This window comes from Olea europaea, unplaced genomic scaffold (genome assembly GCF_002742605.1).
Source record: "Olea europaea var. sylvestris unplaced genomic scaffold, O_europaea_v1 scaffold1545, whole genome shotgun sequence".
NCBI classification, from domain to species: domain Eukaryota; kingdom Viridiplantae; phylum Streptophyta; class Magnoliopsida; order Lamiales; family Oleaceae; genus Olea; species Olea europaea.
Window position 1 is genome coordinate 83,538 of NW_019233045.1, and position 17,433 is coordinate 100,970.

General features: G+C 37.5%; 1 protein-coding gene across 1 annotated transcript; it reads left to right on the top strand.

The window, feature by feature from the left end:
* Positions 1–12,540: 12,540 nt before the first annotated feature.
* On the top strand, positions 12,541–14,172 carry LOC111376668 (expansin-A11-like). Its single transcript, XM_022999640.1, has 3 exons — positions 12,541–12,964; positions 13,059–13,380; positions 13,559–14,172. The coding sequence occupies exons 1-3, from the start codon at positions 12,823–12,825 to the stop codon at positions 13,863–13,865; spliced, it is 771 nt and encodes a 256-aa protein (XP_022855408.1). The 5' UTR covers positions 12,541–12,822; the 3' UTR covers positions 13,866–14,172.
* Positions 14,173–17,433: the final 3,261 nt, after the last annotated feature.

A 17,433-nucleotide genomic window follows, 5' to 3' on the forward strand; every position in this document is an offset into this window, starting at 1 on the left:
CTATTGAAGAAATTTGATAGACCGCTTCCACACCATTAATAAGGCAGAGGCAGAAGATATAGATGCTCGCAATATTCTTTTGACGAGCAGTTTTTCATTAGTCCCCTTCAATTCTAGCCGTGACATCCATCCCCTTTTTGAACGACTCTGGCCGTCAGTGAAGCGCAGATTGTTTGCGACTGATGCCAATCATGCTTTCCATTCACTAGAGCAGCCAAACATTTCTTCCACCTCTCCTGTTTTGATCACTCATGTGTCCATTAGGAGTCCCTCTTCCCCTGCTCGTGCTAAACAGTCTGCTCGTCCATCGACTTCTCTTCCTGCCAAGCCCTCTGCAGCTATAAGTGCCCCAAGCCGCAAACGGCCAGTCTCAGCATCTCCCATTTTGGAGGATGATGCTGATGATGATGATGACACCCCTCTCATCGTCAGGAGGAAGGTAATTAAATTGGTTTACTCACAAGCATACCTTTCCATACTTGAAACTTTTCTATGTGCTAATGGTTTATTTGGATTTCTCAGAAAAGTTCAGCCTCTCCTTTAAAGGCTTTGGTGTTGGCAGCTCCTGCTCCATCATCCTCTGCTGAGGCTGTTTCGTCCAAACCAGCTGATGAAGGGACTACGATTAAAGAGAAATCTTCATCACAACCAATGGATGAGCCATCATCTTCCCAGGGCGTTGACCCCCCAAACGTCGAAACAGAAGGTAATTCATTTTTTGATGCTTTACCTTTACTTGTACTATTGATTTTTGATTTGTTGCTTTTTGAGTTCTGCAGATGCTCCCATGAATCTGCCGGTTGCGGCAAGGTCTTCTTTCTTAGATAAGGGGAAGTCCTCACGAATTGTGGAGCCACAGGTGGTAGATTTGGCTAGAGATATGCCACCTTTCAAGATTGCTAATGAGGTAATATTTACTTCACCTTTACTTTCACTTTGTTTAGTGTAGTGAAAACCTTCAATGTTGGCAACTTTCTTTGCAGGATGCTGATAAAATTGTGCGTTCCATCCAAAACTTGTTCACTTCTTGGGGGCAAGTCAAGACATCTCGTCCTGCTTCAGCCAGTCGTCCTTCTGCTTCTTCAGAGGAAGATATGAAGTTCCTCAAGCAGTCGATATTTGAGTATGTGTGCTTCATGGATATGGACATCGGTAAGGCTAGTGCTGCCAAGCATAAGGATAAGCTTGAGCATTTGAATGCGAAATTGGAGCAAGCACTGACACTTCCATCGCTCAATCCATTCCGAGGTCCTCTCCTTGCTGGCCAAAAATGTTGAACTGAAGGCCAAAAGTACTCAATATCTTCGCGCTGTATCTGAAAGAGAATCTTTGCTTCTGGAGATCAACAAAGTTGAGGACGAATTGAAAGAAATCTCTTCTGAAGTCATGATTGAAGACTCTTTGATGACCAGTTTGGCTGCACGAATGAAGGAGTTTCAAGCAAAGATGGACGACTGCAAGGCGAGAATAGCCGCCAAAAAACACAATGCCTCCCAAGGAATTGAGCGAACCAAATCTTTGGTCGAGCAGTACAAGAAGCTGGAAGTTGATGATGATGTTGTGGCTGAATTGAATATCACTTCTTCTCGGCAGAGCGAGGACTGGGGGAGACTTAGAGAAAGAATTCGTTTGGTATGGGGCGAATTATAATTAAGACATATAATTCCTTAACTTTTTCTTTTTGTAATTTCGTATTGACTTTTCCCTTTGTAACCTTGTACTGATATCCATTGCTAATTTTGATCATAACAGCATCCATCATCGTTAATAAATAACTATTTTAGCTTCTTGTGTATTTATTGACATTTGTCTTTTAATCGTCAATCGTTCAAGCATTTAACTACTTTATGCTAAAAATTTTTGCACATTTTCTCTTGATATTTCTGCCTTTTTCCCAAAACTTTGGGCCACTTGATTTCATTTACTAGGCACGAATGTGGCTGTTCATATTCTGTATTTTCACCTTCACCCCCTATATTTGCACGTATACTTCACACTTTCCATTTTCACTTCTATTTTCTTCTTCAAAACCAATTTACTGCCATTGTTTGACATTTTGACAATCGATCCAAAACTTTCGTCTTCCATGGAAATGGATCATTTGATCCGCCCATTTTGCCATCTTTCTTGATGTCACCTTTGGTATGGGAGATATAGGAAATATTTTTTGGCCAGCGAAGTTCTTCCCATCGTCTCCATGTTCCTTACAAGGAGTTCGATGATGGAAGACAATTTTTTAGGACGCCTGCAGGCCACCTTACTTGCTGAGAGTGCTTCTCAGCCTCCTTACCCGTCATTGCAGCGATGCATTTAGGAAGGCGATGTGAGGGCACTTCATCTTTCTTTCTGCTTGCTGAGAGTGCTTCTCGGCCTTTCTGCTTGCCTTTGCAGTAGTGCGATCAAGATGGTGATCAAGGCCAGTACACCCTCTTACTCGGCGATCGACCGGGAGATTAGTTTGCTCTTAATTATAGTTTATAAAGCATTTAGCATTTTGTATTTTGAAACTTTATAATGAATGTTTGATAATAAAGGAATTTATTTGAACGTATTTCGCTCTGACCCATTTTACTCTACGATCGTTCAATGCGATTTGATTACACTTTTATTTGTTCACTTTCCCATAAGGAAGTAACATATTTTTTTAAATATTTGCCATTAATAAACTTTATGTGCTTGGTGCCGTCTAAATCTTCCAAATGATAGGCTCCATTAGGCAAAACATTATTTACTTTATATGGTCCTTCCCAATTGGGCGACCACTTGCCATACTTTGGATCTTTGCTATCTAAAGGGAGTACTGTTTTTCAAACCAAGTTGCCCGGGTTGAACGACTTGGCTATAATTTTTTTTTTTATAAAATTTAGTCATTCTTCGTTTTTGGACTTGCAATCTATCTAGGACGTCCAACTTTAATTCGTCCAACTCCAATAAGTTTTGAACTAGTGATTCGGTATACTCACCACCACTTAACTTATGTTGCAAACACACTCTGATCGATTGCACGTTGATTTCCATAGGCAAAACGGCCTCTTGTTCATAAGTAAGTTGGAAAAGAGTAATTTTGGTACTTGACCGAGGCGACGTCCTATAAGCCCATAAGGCCTTGTTCAGACATTCGTGCCAATTTCTAGCATTTTCATCTATCATTTTCCTTTTGATATTTTTTAGAATCTTATTAGAAGATTCTGCTTGTCCATTGGATTGAGCGTAATATGGTGTGGAATTTACTAATTTAACCCCAAACTCGCTCAAGAATTTATTCACTTGATCCCCATTCAAAGATGTTTCGTGATCTACTATCAAAATTTGTGGAATTCCAAATCTATAAATGATGTAATCACGGATAAATTCTATGACATTCTTTTAGGTGATCTCCTTTAAAGGTACCGCCTTTACCCACTTAGTGAAATAATCAATTGCAACTATAACAAAAGTATGTTGCTTGGATGATGGGGGATAAATCTTCCCTATCAGGTCTATCGCCCAACCCTTGAACGGCCAAGGTTTAATAATAGGTGTTATTTCTCATGCTGGCGCCCTTTGTATTGGACCATGCTTTGGCATGCTAAACAACTCTTTGCATACTGAACGCATAATTCTCCCATCTTTGGCCAAAAATATCTACTTCTAATAATTAACCATCTCATCCTTTGGCCAGCTTGATGAGCTCCACCTATCCCTTCGTGCACTTCAGCTATGATCGTCCTGGCTTCTTGCAAACTTTCACATTTTAGCAATATACCATCAGAGCGTTTCTTAAACAACTCTTCATCTATTCGTGTATAGTTTAGCAAACGCAACTTTATTTTTCTACTATTTCCTTTATTAGGTTTTTTAAGAAACCTTTTAATCTCTGTCCTCCAATCCATTGCATCTCCATCTTGTATACAATGAAGTTCAATCCTTCTCGCCCTTCTTTGGATCACGGGCAATATGGTTCCATACCCACAAGTAGACTTCTAATTTAAAATCTTTGAATACCCTGAGGCCATCTGGGCCAACTCATTTGCCACATCATTATATATCCTATTAACGCATTGAAGTTCTACTTGGTTGAATTCTTCTAACAACTCTTGGGCGATTTCATATTGACTCATGATGGAATCACTTTGGCATTTATAATCACCAATCAATTGGTGAATTACCAATTGAGAATCGCCTCTAATGATTACATTCTTTACCCCAATATCTATCATTAGTTCTAGGCCCGCGATTAAGGCTTCATATTCGGCCTGATTATTGGTGCACATCCTATCCAAAGTGAATGCGAACTTGTAGCAAATCTCTAAAGGATTTATCAATGCTACTCCTATTCCTGCACCTTTAGAGGTTTTTGACCCATCGAAATACAACACCCAAGGTTTTAGTTCGAACGAATTGATTTCTAATTCAATTTCTTCAGGCATGTTAAGGCATGGATGATCGGCTAAAAAATTAGTCAAAGCCCAATTTTTGACTGCCTTTTGGGGTATGTATTGTATTTTGAATTCTGATAAAGCTAACGTCCAAAGGCCTACCCTTTGGTGTAAAATAGGGCGAGAGAACATATACTTAACCAAATTTACTCTAGAAATCAAATAAACGGTTACAGGCCGTAAATAAGCCCTTAATTTTGTACATGTTAAATACAATGCAAGACATAATTTTTCGATAGCAGAGTAATTACATTCACATTTTGTTAACCATCTACTCAAGTAGTAAATCGCCCTCTCTTCACCAAATTGGTCTTCTTACGTGACCATTCCAGCTATTGATTCTTTTTCAGCCGATACATACACTTTCATTGGCCGTCCTTGGATTGGTGACACCAACACTGGTGGACTTGATAAATATGTCTTCAGGCTTTCAAAAGCCTTTTGATGTTCTTCTTTCCAGACGAATTAGTCCTGATTTTTCAACTTTAAAAGTGGCGAAAAGACTTTAGTTTGTCCTGCACAGTTAGAAATAAAGCGTCTTAAAAAGTTTACTTGGCCTAAAAACCTTTGCAATTCTTTTTTGTTGCTAGGTGGTTTGGCCTCTAAAATGGCCTTCGCTTTATTTTTATCAAATTCAAACCCTCTTTTGTGTACCAAAAAACCAAGAAAGTTCCCTGCATTAACACCAAATGCACATTTCAAGGGTTTCTACTTTAGCTTATATTGCTTCGTTCGCTCAAATGAATATCTTAACTGTTCAAAATGGTCCTCTTCTTTAATGGATTTGACCACTATATCATCTACATACACTTCAACAAACTTGCCTATCATATCATGAAAAATTAAATTCATTACCCTTTGATAAGTTGCTCCTGCATTTTTAGGCCGAAAGGCATGACTACCCATTCAAAACATCTTAGAGACCCAGGGCATCTAAAAGAAGTTTTGTGTATGTCTTCTTCAGCTATATAAATTTGATTGTATCCTGAATACCCATCCATGAAGGAATACATGACGTGTCCGACAGTTGAGTCTACTAAAGAATCTACCGTGGGCATTGGATATTCATCTTTGGGTGTGGCTATGTTTAAATTCCTAAAATCTATGCACACCCTTAGTTTACCATTCTTTTTTAGTACTGGCTCGATATTGGACAACCATTCGACATACCTGGCTGTTCTAATAAAGTCTGCTTTTAATAATCGCTCTATCTCTTTCTTAATCTCAGGGAGTACATTAGGAGCAAAACGTCTGGGAGGTTGCCTATGAGGTTTAAAATTAGGTTTAGTTGGTAATCTATATTCCACCAAGTCTCTATCTAAATCAGGCATTTGTTCATATTTCCAAGCAAAACAATCTTTATACTCCTTTAACAAAGCGATTAATTTATCACTAACCTCTTGATCGAGCATCTAGCTGATGAATGTTGGACGATCTTCTCCTTCATTGCCAATATTCACTTTAATCAGAGAGTCTTGTACTTGAGCATATCCAGGCTTGATGATTCGCATTACTTCATCGTCCAGTTCCCTTGTAGGCACTTCTTCTTCTAAACAATCCACCTTGTTGACTTCTCGGCCAATACTATGTTCCAATTCGAATACTGCTAATTTGTCTTTCAATGCTTTCAGGGCTGCCTCTTCTTTCGTCTTGTCCTTGCATTCTTTATTGAAAGCCATTAATTTGGCTTTGAAGGCCTGAATATCGGCCATTTGCTTTTGTTGCTTAGAACTCATTCAAGACTCCTTGATTATTCTTTTACCAATTACTGTCTCTTCTAGGGCTACTATATTTGGCCTCATCTGACTGAACATTTTAGTGAGTGCGTCCACTGAAAATGGCTTTTCACTCTATGCGACAATATGAGTTTCTTCCCCATCTTGGACTACCCTGACAGGTCCATAGTTTCCTTCATACATGAACCTTTCCACTGAATTTGCTTCTACGACAAAAGGCCTATGATCGGCCTGCACCACCTCTGCTTTACCCTTGTTATTCCAAAAAACCAGGCATTGATGGAGCGATGAGGGTATACAGTGACTTCCGTGTATCCAATCTCTTCCTAGTAACACATTGTAACTAGTAGAACCATCTATTACAAAGAAGACTGTGGTCCTAGTAGTTGTCCCTATAGTTATGTCCAATGGCATAACTCCCTTAGCTGCAGTTGCTCCTCCATTGAAACTTGTAAGGATGACTTCTGTTGGAATCATATCCCCTTCTATCTTTGCAAATTTTCTCATCATCCTAGATGGAATGGTGTTTATAGCTGCTCCATTATCGACAAGCACTTTTGCCACAGGTATGCCGTTAACTAGAGTTTTAACGTACAATGGCCTCAAGTGTTTAGCTAATTTCATGGCTGACCGCTTAAAAATAACCTTTTCGGCAGCCTCTATTTCTACTTCCTGCTTGTCCTCTGTCGAGTTATCCTTTTGTGATAAGTCAACGTGCAGCATATCGCACTGAGCCTCTGTCTCCCGAATTTCTTTTTTTCTATTTTCTAATGCTTCATCTTCAGTTACCCAACATGTGGGAGGAGGCATTATTCTTGGAGGTGATCCATACTTTTCAGAGCAAGGCACTCTCTTCTTCCTTTTGGGCGTCCCGTACAACACGTAAAAATCGAAAGGACACCAAGATGGTTCTCCCAATAAGTCTATTTCAAGAACTCCCTCTCGATGTAGTTGCTTCAACAGAGTATTGTACGATACTCTTCTTCTTTCTGCTTCTAAATCGATTTCCTCTTCAATGTCTGTCATACCATCATCTTCCTCACCATTGTAGGCCTCTCTAGAAGTCTAGCCTTCTTCATATTCCAGCACGCATGCTTCTCCTTCGTTATCCTCTCTTTCTTTTTCTTCTTTCTCTTTATTCTTGAACTCATTGGCTAATAAATAGTTATTAGCCATGACAGGAGGTAACGTACCGAACTGAATAGTAAGGGGCTGATCTAGATCTTCTCTATCCCTTCTGTCTCGCTCAAACTTCGATCTCCCAGAAGAAATTTCTGGCAACTCTTTCATTGATTCATCTATACCAGTCTCTTTACTGTCTTTGAGAATATTTTGATTGGCTACCTCGAGTAGTTTAGGCGCCTTAGGACGTGGCACTCCCTGTTGTTACCTCATCATTCCTCCATAATTTTGTTGGAAACGCCTTTGTTGGGCTCTAGTCATCTCGTTGAAGGGTATCGCCTTTCCTGCATTATACTGGAACGAATGCCATACATTTGGTTGGCGAGGTTGCGGCCTGAATGTTCTTCCATTATTTACTAGCCTGAACTGCCCTCTACCAGGCTGAGCGTTTGGGAAGAAAGTAGGGCGATGGGGATGCTACCATATCCCTGATTTCTCCATATTCCCACTCACTTCTCTTTTACATCTTGCACACAAGACGTCTTCATCCTTTTTTGGCTCCTTCCTTTTAATACGCTCAAAGACACTGGGATGTGGTCCAGGGTCTTCTTCTCCATCATCTATAACCAACTTGAATTTTGACAATTTTTTTTTCAAACCAGACGTCACCATATTCACTCCAAGTGGCTGTGGAAAAGGATTTTCATCCACTGCCATCTTCTTCTTATTATCGAACGTAATTCGTCCTGATTCAATGACATCCTGTAACACATGGCGAAAAACCAAGCAATTGTTAATCAAATGTGACCATGCATTGTGCCACTTACAATATTTTTTACCCTTAATTTGTCCGGGGCTTGACAATTTATGCTTATCGATCAGCTTTATCTGCTTATCCTTATATAATTTATCAAATATAAGGTCAGCTTTGGTTACATAGAACGAGAACGTTCTAGCTTTTATGTTTTCATCTGTCATAAGCTCATCCTTGCCCGATGGTCTAGGCTTAGCCATTATAGGACAAGTATACGTGTCTCATTTGACTAATTCGGCCAAACACATTTCGGTCTGATCGTACGACTCGTTATTGATGGTATGAACATCAAATTTTGGGTCTCTATAATAAGTCCCCTTGCTAGAATTTTTTATCTGCTCTTCTTCTCTTATCAATCGTTCATACCTAATCACGTTCGCACTCAATTGGAAAAGGTCAGGAAATTCCTTGTCTTGGAATTTCTTTTTCAAATCAAAGCTCAAACAACCTTGAACAATTTTGACAAACTCCTTTTCGGGCGAAGGTACAAAACATTTACTTCTTGCTGTCTTGAACCTTTGGAGAAAACCTTCTTCCCATTCGTTTGGCATTTGACGTAGATTCGCCAAATCAGCCAAAGTAACTTCAGACTCAGTCTTATAAAACTGAGCGTGGAATAATTGTTCCAATTGTTGCCATGTTTGAGCAGAGTTCGCTGGCAAATTGATGAACCAGAAGAAAGCTACTCCTGTTAACGAACTAGGGAAAAGCCTCATTTTATGATAATCAGTTACATCACCACTTTGCAGTGTGAATCGCCCTATGTGTTCTAGAGTAGACACCTCCCCTAAACCGGTAAACAGTGAGAATTCTGGCACGTTATATCCTCTAGACCATGGATATGCTTGGTCTACCCAATCAGGATATGACTTTGTGTAAGTCGGCCTAATGACAGGACGTACCCCAAAAGTCATCTGATCCTGTATGATTTCCATAATTTGATTCCTCAACATGACGTTGGGGTCATATGGAATTTCTATAGGTTGGTTAACCGGTTGATTTGTTTGAGGCCTGATGTTTGGTCCTTGATTGGTAACAAAGTTACCATGATTTGAGCCGTTGTTACTATTAGCCTGAACATTTATTCCCTCATTAACACGTGGGGTATTCTGCCCATTATTTAGGATATTATCTCTTACATTTGAATTACTCCCCAAGTTAGGCGTACTACTACCATTATTCTAATTTGGCATTACACCATCCCCCTGGTTTGAAGTAGAGGGACCGAAAGGTGGTTCTACCCCTTGATTTGGATTTAGGATTGGGGGATTATGTCTCACAATTGTCCTAGTTTGAAAGTGGTTTGCAAGAGGCATAACTGGTTGACAAATTTGGCCTACTAACTTATTCATTATTTCGTTCAAAGTATTCAGTTGTTTGGCCATGTTGTCATAATGTGCATTTCCATTCTGGGTAAATCTTTCCATATTATGAATATTTCGAAGATTTACCTGTTCAACGACATCTTGTGTGAGTTCTCCAAGTAGTGCACGCATAGTTTGAGGACTCAACTCTGTCATTGATTCGTAACGACTGTTACTGCTCTGATTCTGTCCATCTGTTCGTGGAGAGCTATGCTGCTCCTCATATCGCTCGATCACAGACTGGACTCCTCCCTGACTTGCTGTTTCCTTATCGGATCTCTGAGGCATATTGTTTCACTTTTTGTATCTTCAACACCAAACACCACTGTTCCACTGGGCGTGCCAAATTGTTTCGCGCGGGTTAGTCGCTAACAATTAAAAGGGATCAGACAATTGTGTAAGGGACAAACCTCTTGAGATAAAGTCCCAAAAAGGGGTGTTTTTATTGGCGATGACTTTACAATTGGAAAAATAAAATCGAATGCCTCCAAGGGGCGCAAGCACACGAGTTACTGAAAAGAAGTGTTTAAATCTAAACTAAGAAATTGAAAGTTACATATTCTCTGTTTGAGAGTGTTTGATTCGGGGTCCTTTGCTTTATGTCTTTTCTTTCTTTTATACTCTCTGAATGATCTCTTCGTGATCAACCACTTAAAAACTGCTTGATCGCTCTATAACTGTCCACTTTCTTCATAGTGGCCAACTTGTCATGGAACTGCCTTCTCTAACTGTTACCATTACTTTTTGTCGTTCAACAATCTTCAATTGAATTCCTTGAATCGTGGAACGTGATAGGGTTACTCAATAACTGCTTCATTAACCGCACTTTTGGGTAACTATAACATCTTATATTTGCTAAGATCCTGGGCGACTCGAAAGTTTGGGCGAGAACAGGGTCACAGCTCTGGGCGACTGCATGGCAATCCATTCGCTCAAATCTTGGGCGACTTGCAAGCTTGGACGATGGTATTACCGCGTTCATGGGCTTCCCTATTTGGGCCTTTATCCTGAATATCCTGATTGGACCGTTCTTTGGGCTATCTGATTTGGGGATCCTCCAATTGGACTTCATTCCTTGGGTTATTCGATTTGGGCCGAACTTTTTGTGTGTCAACACAAACAAATGGTCATTTATTCAAAAAGTTTTTTATTTCATCACGATAGCTCAATGTAGAGCACGCTTGGTAAGGTTTCTGTTTTTATTTATATTTCTTGTAAAAGAGTTTCTCGAAGAAGCTATATTAGGTGCTTGTTAGACATGACTTTTACCTTTGATTTTGCTTTCTATAGAAGAGCTTTTGGATAAAATTACCTAAATTTTTTTGTTTAGAAATTAATTTTTAAAAGTTTTCTATTTCAGAAATGTTGTTAGAGGAAGTCACATTAAACAACTTTTTTTTTTTTTAAAGTTCTTTTAACTAGAAGAAATATTTTCATAAAATTAGTCAAACAAGAACAAAATAACTTTTGAATCTTTAAAACTCCCTTTGTTATCTGAAAGCTCTTCTAACAAGATGAAATACTTTTGGAAAACTATCAAAACAAATTCAAAAGTCACTTTTGAATTTTTAAAAGGCTTGTCAAGCAGGCTTGTATACTAATTGATGAGGGTGAATTACATTCCCATGAAACCAACATAAACCCCTGTTGGGTGGGATTAAGATTAATATTTTGGGAAGTGCTAAATGTACATAATTGTTTATTTAATAGTATCCATAATTACACGTGGCATTGGATCCAACCTTTAATTCAAATCTCACACTTGCACATCAACAATCGGATGATTGCCACATCACATTATGAACACCATTATGTGCAATAATTAAATAGAATTTTCCTAATATTTTATTTTAAGTCAAATCAACAATTAGTTGTAATTACATATTTCATGATATTCACAACTTTTTAATTATAAATTTCATCAATTTTTATCAAAACTTACAAAAATTATGATTTAAATCCTACTAAACAAGGGCTAAATGTGCGTTGAAGTATTGGAATAGAGAAACTTGTAAAGATAATCTGATGAATACTTTTAATGCATTTCAACAAACTGATTCTTGTTATTCCTATGATTGGCATCCATTTTCCGTAAGCTAGATTAGGTAGCAGACTAGCAGTTATTAGTCACCACTTTGGTTATTCTTGTATTCAATAATAATTATTAATTAACCGAATCTTATTAATAATTATTAATTAACCGAATCTTATAATTTCCTCCTTAATATCCGGGGATTATGATAATCAACTCTCATGGGCTTTGCTTGACGGTGCAATATCACATGGTTATGAATTATTATACAAACTGCGTGGTGGTGGAGTGGGGTCAACAAAGGCATCTAACTGAATGACACCAAATTTACAGGTTTATTTCATGGTAATCACTCAATTTTGATCTATTTCAATTGGACAATGTAACTATCATTTCGTGTATTTTCGTAACATTTCATGCATACAAATTGGTAAAGTTTCGTGTATATTGGCAAATTTATGGGTTTTAATTCATTCGTTCATGTTTTGTTGGCAAAAAATTATTGATTTAACGTTATATGAGTACCATGTGATACATTGACCTCGTGAAACTTGCCATTAAGCCCATATTTGGTTTACTTAAAAATCAATTTTTTAGTAGATTGAAATGTGTAGCTAAATAGTCGATAAAAGTTGTGAATTTCATGAGTTTTAGAAAATGATGGCCAAACAGGACCTAATCTTTGTCTGTTACCGATGAAATGATCAAACTGCAACAAACAATGTAAATTAGGTGACTAAATTAAAACAAATGGAAGCTAAGTTACCAACGTGAAACGAAGTTTCAAATTCAGTGTTCTTCAACTAATTTTCCATATAGATAATAACCACACCTTACAAAATAGTCAAGGGCATGTGCATTACAAATAAGAATAATGGGGTTGTCTCATATAAGGTCAAATAAAAGCACATGTAAAGTCACATCAAATTGATTTTTGCCAATATTCTATATTTCCAAGTTTTGATTAATATTTTGTTTTCCTTTATAAAATAACAAGAAATCCCTTATAAAGAATATGAAAAATGAATAAGTTGGGGTCTGGATTTTGATCCATTCACGGCTCTTCTGTCGGAAAATCCATGTGGAATTTCAAGAAATGGACAGAAGAACATGGGAATAATTGAATGAGACTCAGAATTCTTCAGGCTTTTTAAAGATAAAATTCATTAAAAAAATGATGTTTTTCTTACCCTAGTTGCAGTTTCACATGCGAGGCTGTTGCATATGCAGAAATTCTTGTATCTATATAAGATACAACTAATTTTGAGTTTTGCAGAGCCATTAACTGAAATAACCCCACTAATCTATCTTCTCATTGTTCTCCTCATTGAGAAAAATGACTAAAAATGTCATTTTACCAATTGTACTTATAATTGGAATCTCATGTTTTCTCATGAAGGCTAGTGCCATTACAACTTCTGGTTGGACTCAAGCTCATGCAACCTTCTATGGAGGCAGTGATGCTTCCGGGACAATGGGTATGAAACTTGGAAGATTTTTATTTTTCTCTTGTTAGATCTACTAGAAGATCGTTAAAAACGTGTTTTTTATAATTGTTTTGTTTTGTAACAGGTGGTGCTTGTGGATATGGGAATTTGTATTCAACTGGTTATGGGACTAGAACTGCAGCATTGAGCACTGCATTGTTCAATGATGGAGCAGCATGTGGGCAATGTTACAAGATTATGTGTGATTATAATGCTGATCCTAAATGGTGCATCAAGGGAACTTCTGTTACCGTTACTGCTACAAACTTTTGTCCTCCAAATTATGCTCTTCCCAGTGACAATGGAGGTTGGTGCAACCCACCACGCCAACATTTCGACATGGCTCAACCCTCTTGGGAAAAGATAGGCATTTATAGAGGTGGAATCGTGCCCGTCATCTACCAAAGGTCATAACTTTTCTCTCTTAATATATATTAAATATCTCTATCCAATCTTTTTCAGAAAGCTGCTACAGAGATAGGACGTGTCCCCGTATATTGACCCTGTTAATAAAGTCCCTATACATGGAGCTTTATTCTCTTTTTGAATCTCAACTTGACGACTGATATTCTATCTGTGATGCAGGGTTCCGTGCAAGAAACATGGCGGAGTTAGATTCACCATCAATGGAAGAAACTACTTTGAGCTTGTAATGATTAGTAATGTGGCAAATGCTGGATCTATTCAATCAGTGCAAATCAAGGGCTCGAAAACCAACTGGATGGCTATGTCTAGGAATTGGGGGGCTAATTGGCAATCCAATTCTTACCTCAATGGCCAATCTATATCCTTCAAGGTCACAACCACTGATGGTCAAACAAGAACTTTCCTAAACATTGTCCCATCAAATTGGGGTTTCGGCCAAACATTTTCAAGCCCTGCCCAATTCTAAGTAGATAATGGGCCGTTGAGTTTTATGTTTTGGGCTTTCTCAGTTGACAGGCTGCGGCGTGCTTACTCTTTTACACAAAGCAGCCCGCCAATGTTTTGGGCTATACAGTATTTCATTCGGGGCCTGATTTTAAGCCCACCAAAAATTTGGTTGGCACTGTGTATTTAGCCATTGTTTTCAACTGTACTGAAATATGTATATTTTCAAAATAAGAAGCAAGTCTTCTTTGCAGCTTCAGAAATTTGTTTCGAGTTTTTTTCTCTATGCCTTGTAATATAATAAGAAGAACGTGTTCACGGTTCATACACATTCTTTGCATTCTAAAAGAGGATGCTAATCAACAGACAAGTGCCATGTGAGGTCCATGTGGGTTGGATCGGATCTAAGGTTGAGTCGATTATAGATATTTGGATAAGTTCAGCTTGAGATAGACATGTAAAATTCAAAATTTTTTCTTATTTTTTAACTGCACATTTTACATCAATATACTATTCAAAAATGTATTTTTATGATAAAAATGGGGCTCAAACAATGGCTTAGTTTGGACATTTGAGCAACTTCCATTGGAAGGTTACAAACCAAACCTAAAAGATAAAAAGGTTGCAAATCTTTTAATCATTTTCCTTCAACTTTTAGTATTATTTGTGTGAATTTGGAAGTGACGAAGACATGTCTATACAAATACAGATCAATCCTCTCTAATAAGTCCATCCGACAAATTTAAAAATAATTTATAAAGAAGAATAGTGGTGAGCTCTACAAAATGTGTATATAACCCGTATTTGGTATAGTTAAAAAATTTGATAAAAATTTAAGTTAAAATCAATAATTAATTTTAATCATACATTTCATTAGAACCACAAAATTTATCAACTTTTCAATTATACATTTCATCAACATTTATTAAAATTTACTAATTAAAATTTGATTATTAACTACACTAAATAGGGGGCATAATAAAGAGTCGCAATTATGAATGTATGCTTAAAATATAAAAATTAATATTTGAGATTTGACTTCAATCAATAAATTAATTATAAATTTATATTCAAATGAAGGTTTAAACTTTCAGATGATATGATTTGTTGGAGAATTTAGTGCTTTAAATTACTAGATCTTTCATGTTAAATTATCGAGAAATATAAAATTAAAGCGGAAGCATATTTGAATCAGACATGGTTAATGCAATATGAATTTCGCGGTATGATTTTTCAAATCTACACGCAGTCTCCTTTTCCTCTCTATGATGGGATGCAGTAGAGAATGAATAATTCGTTTCGTGTGATCTGGGGACCATAACCTATTTATATGGGGATGCTCTTTGACCTAATTCGGCCCATCATAGAATTAGGACTTGGGCCTGGTCTCTACACATATGTAAACTCATACTTTAATTGAATACATTAAAGCCCAAAACTGAAACCTTATTAGATTACTTTAATTGGGCTCAACCGAATTCGATAGCCTATAATTTAACACACAATTATTTACACATACAAACCCATCTTTAATTAAAAATCCTTACAATCTCCCACTTGGGCTATATGTGTCACCTTATAATTGTGCATTAAAATAACCTTATGAGTACTCAGAATTTTGCTATCATTACCGAATGTATCCCCAAACAATCCCGTCCATCAATCATATCAACATAGGATCAAAGCGGCTTTCGCTACTTTCACGTAGCTAAACCAATCAATGGTCACGTATATCAATATAATCGAATGACACGGATTAAGCATGAATGTGTAGCATGGAAATTACATGTAATGTGATCTGTAACATGCCTATTTTCAACTGGTCCACCTTAATACCTTAGTGAGATCGTTTTAAACAAGTTCAGAGATAATTAACCAAATAACTTTATAACTGAAAATAACTTTAACTTTAAACCGTATCCAAAATAACAGTACATGTGTCCAATATGAAAAGCAAAAATGCAAACTCCCACTGAAACTAGATATCCTCAAGAGACATTACACCCATATGAGCAGTGTGCTCATGAAAGACCTTGGGTATCAATCCCTTAGTAAGCGGATCCGCAACCATGGAGTTTGTCCCAATATGCTCTATTGACACCTGTCCACTCTGAACTCTTGCTAGGAACTTGATCTCTATATGTTTTGACTTCGTCGAGCTCCTGTTATTATTGGAATACGGCACTGCTGATTTATTGTCACAAAATATCTTTAGTGGTCTTTCTATATTGTCCACAATGCACAGCCTAATGACAAACTTACGCAGCCATATTCCATAATTTGATGTCTCATAACACGTTATAAACTCCGCTACCATGGTAGAAGTAGCTATGAGTGTTTGCTTAGCACTCTTCCAGGAAATAGTACCTCCAGCAAGCAGGTAAATATAGCCTGAAGTGGATCTCTTACTATCTTGGCATCCCGCGAAATTGAAATCATAATAACCGATGATCTCCAACTAATCCGATCTCCTGTACGTGAGCATGTAGCCTTTTGTTCTCTGTAAATACCGCATGACCCGTTTGGCTGCTTTCCAATGATCCATTCCCGGGTTATTTAAATATCTCCCTAGCATCCCAACGATGTACGCTATATCCGGACAAGTACAAACCTGAGCATATATGAGACTCCCTATAGTTGAGGAATAAGGAATCTTCTGCATTTCTTTAATTTTCAAGTCATTTTTAGGGCACTGATTTAAGCTAAACATTTTTAGGGCACCGATTTAAGTTGAACTTGTCTCCTTTAACTATAGGGGTGTCACTAGGTTTACAATCTTGCATGTCATATCTTTTAAGAACATTTTCGATATAACACTTTTGTGATAATCCAAAAATACCCCGAGAACGATCTCAGTATATCTGAATTCCTAATACAAAAGAGGCGTTATCAAGATCTTTCATCTCAAAATTCTTCGCTAGAAATCTCTTCATTTCGTGCAATAAGCCTATATCGTTGCTGACAAGCAATAAGTCATCGACATATAAAACCAGAAAAATATATTTGCTCCCACTGAACTTGTGGTATGTACAATCATCGATCAAATTCATCTTGAAACCAAATGAGATGATCACTTGATGAAACTTGTAATACCATTGACAAGACGTTTGTTTGAGTCCATAAATGGATTTCTTTAATTTACAAATCATTTGCTTTACATCATCCAATACAAAGTTTTCTGATTGTACCATATAAATTGTTTCATCAATGTCACCATTGAAAAATGCTATCTTAACATCCATCTGATGTAACTCAAGATCGAAATGCACTATCAATGCCATTGTAGTCTTGAAATAGTCTTTCGAAGAAATCGAAGAGAAAGTCTCTTTATAATTGATAACTTCGTTCTGTGTAAAGTCTTTTGCGACAAGACGAGCCTTATACCTCTCTACATCACCTTTCGAATCCCTCTTGGTCTTAAATATCCATTTACAAACCAATGGATTTCACACATTCAGGCAATGGAACGAGGTCCCATACGTCATTGTCCTTCATGGACTTTATCTCTTCATTTATGGCATCAAGCCACTTTTGAGAGTTAGAACTTTCCATGGCTTGACGGAAGTTGATCGGATCATCTTCCACCATTC

Excerpts from the sequence above, each read along its gene's own strand:
- LOC111376668 (XM_022999640.1), top strand. The coding sequence starts at position 12,823 with ATGACTAAAAATGTCATTTTACCAATTGTACTTATAATTGGAATCTCA. Across the intron at positions 12,965-13,058 it reads TGATGCTTCCGGGACAATGG|GTGGTGCTTGTGGATATGGG; the intron begins GTATGAAACTTG and ends GTTTTGTAACAG. Across the intron at positions 13,381-13,558 it reads GTGCCCGTCATCTACCAAAG|GGTTCCGTGCAAGAAACATG; the intron begins GTCATAACTTTT and ends TCTGTGATGCAG.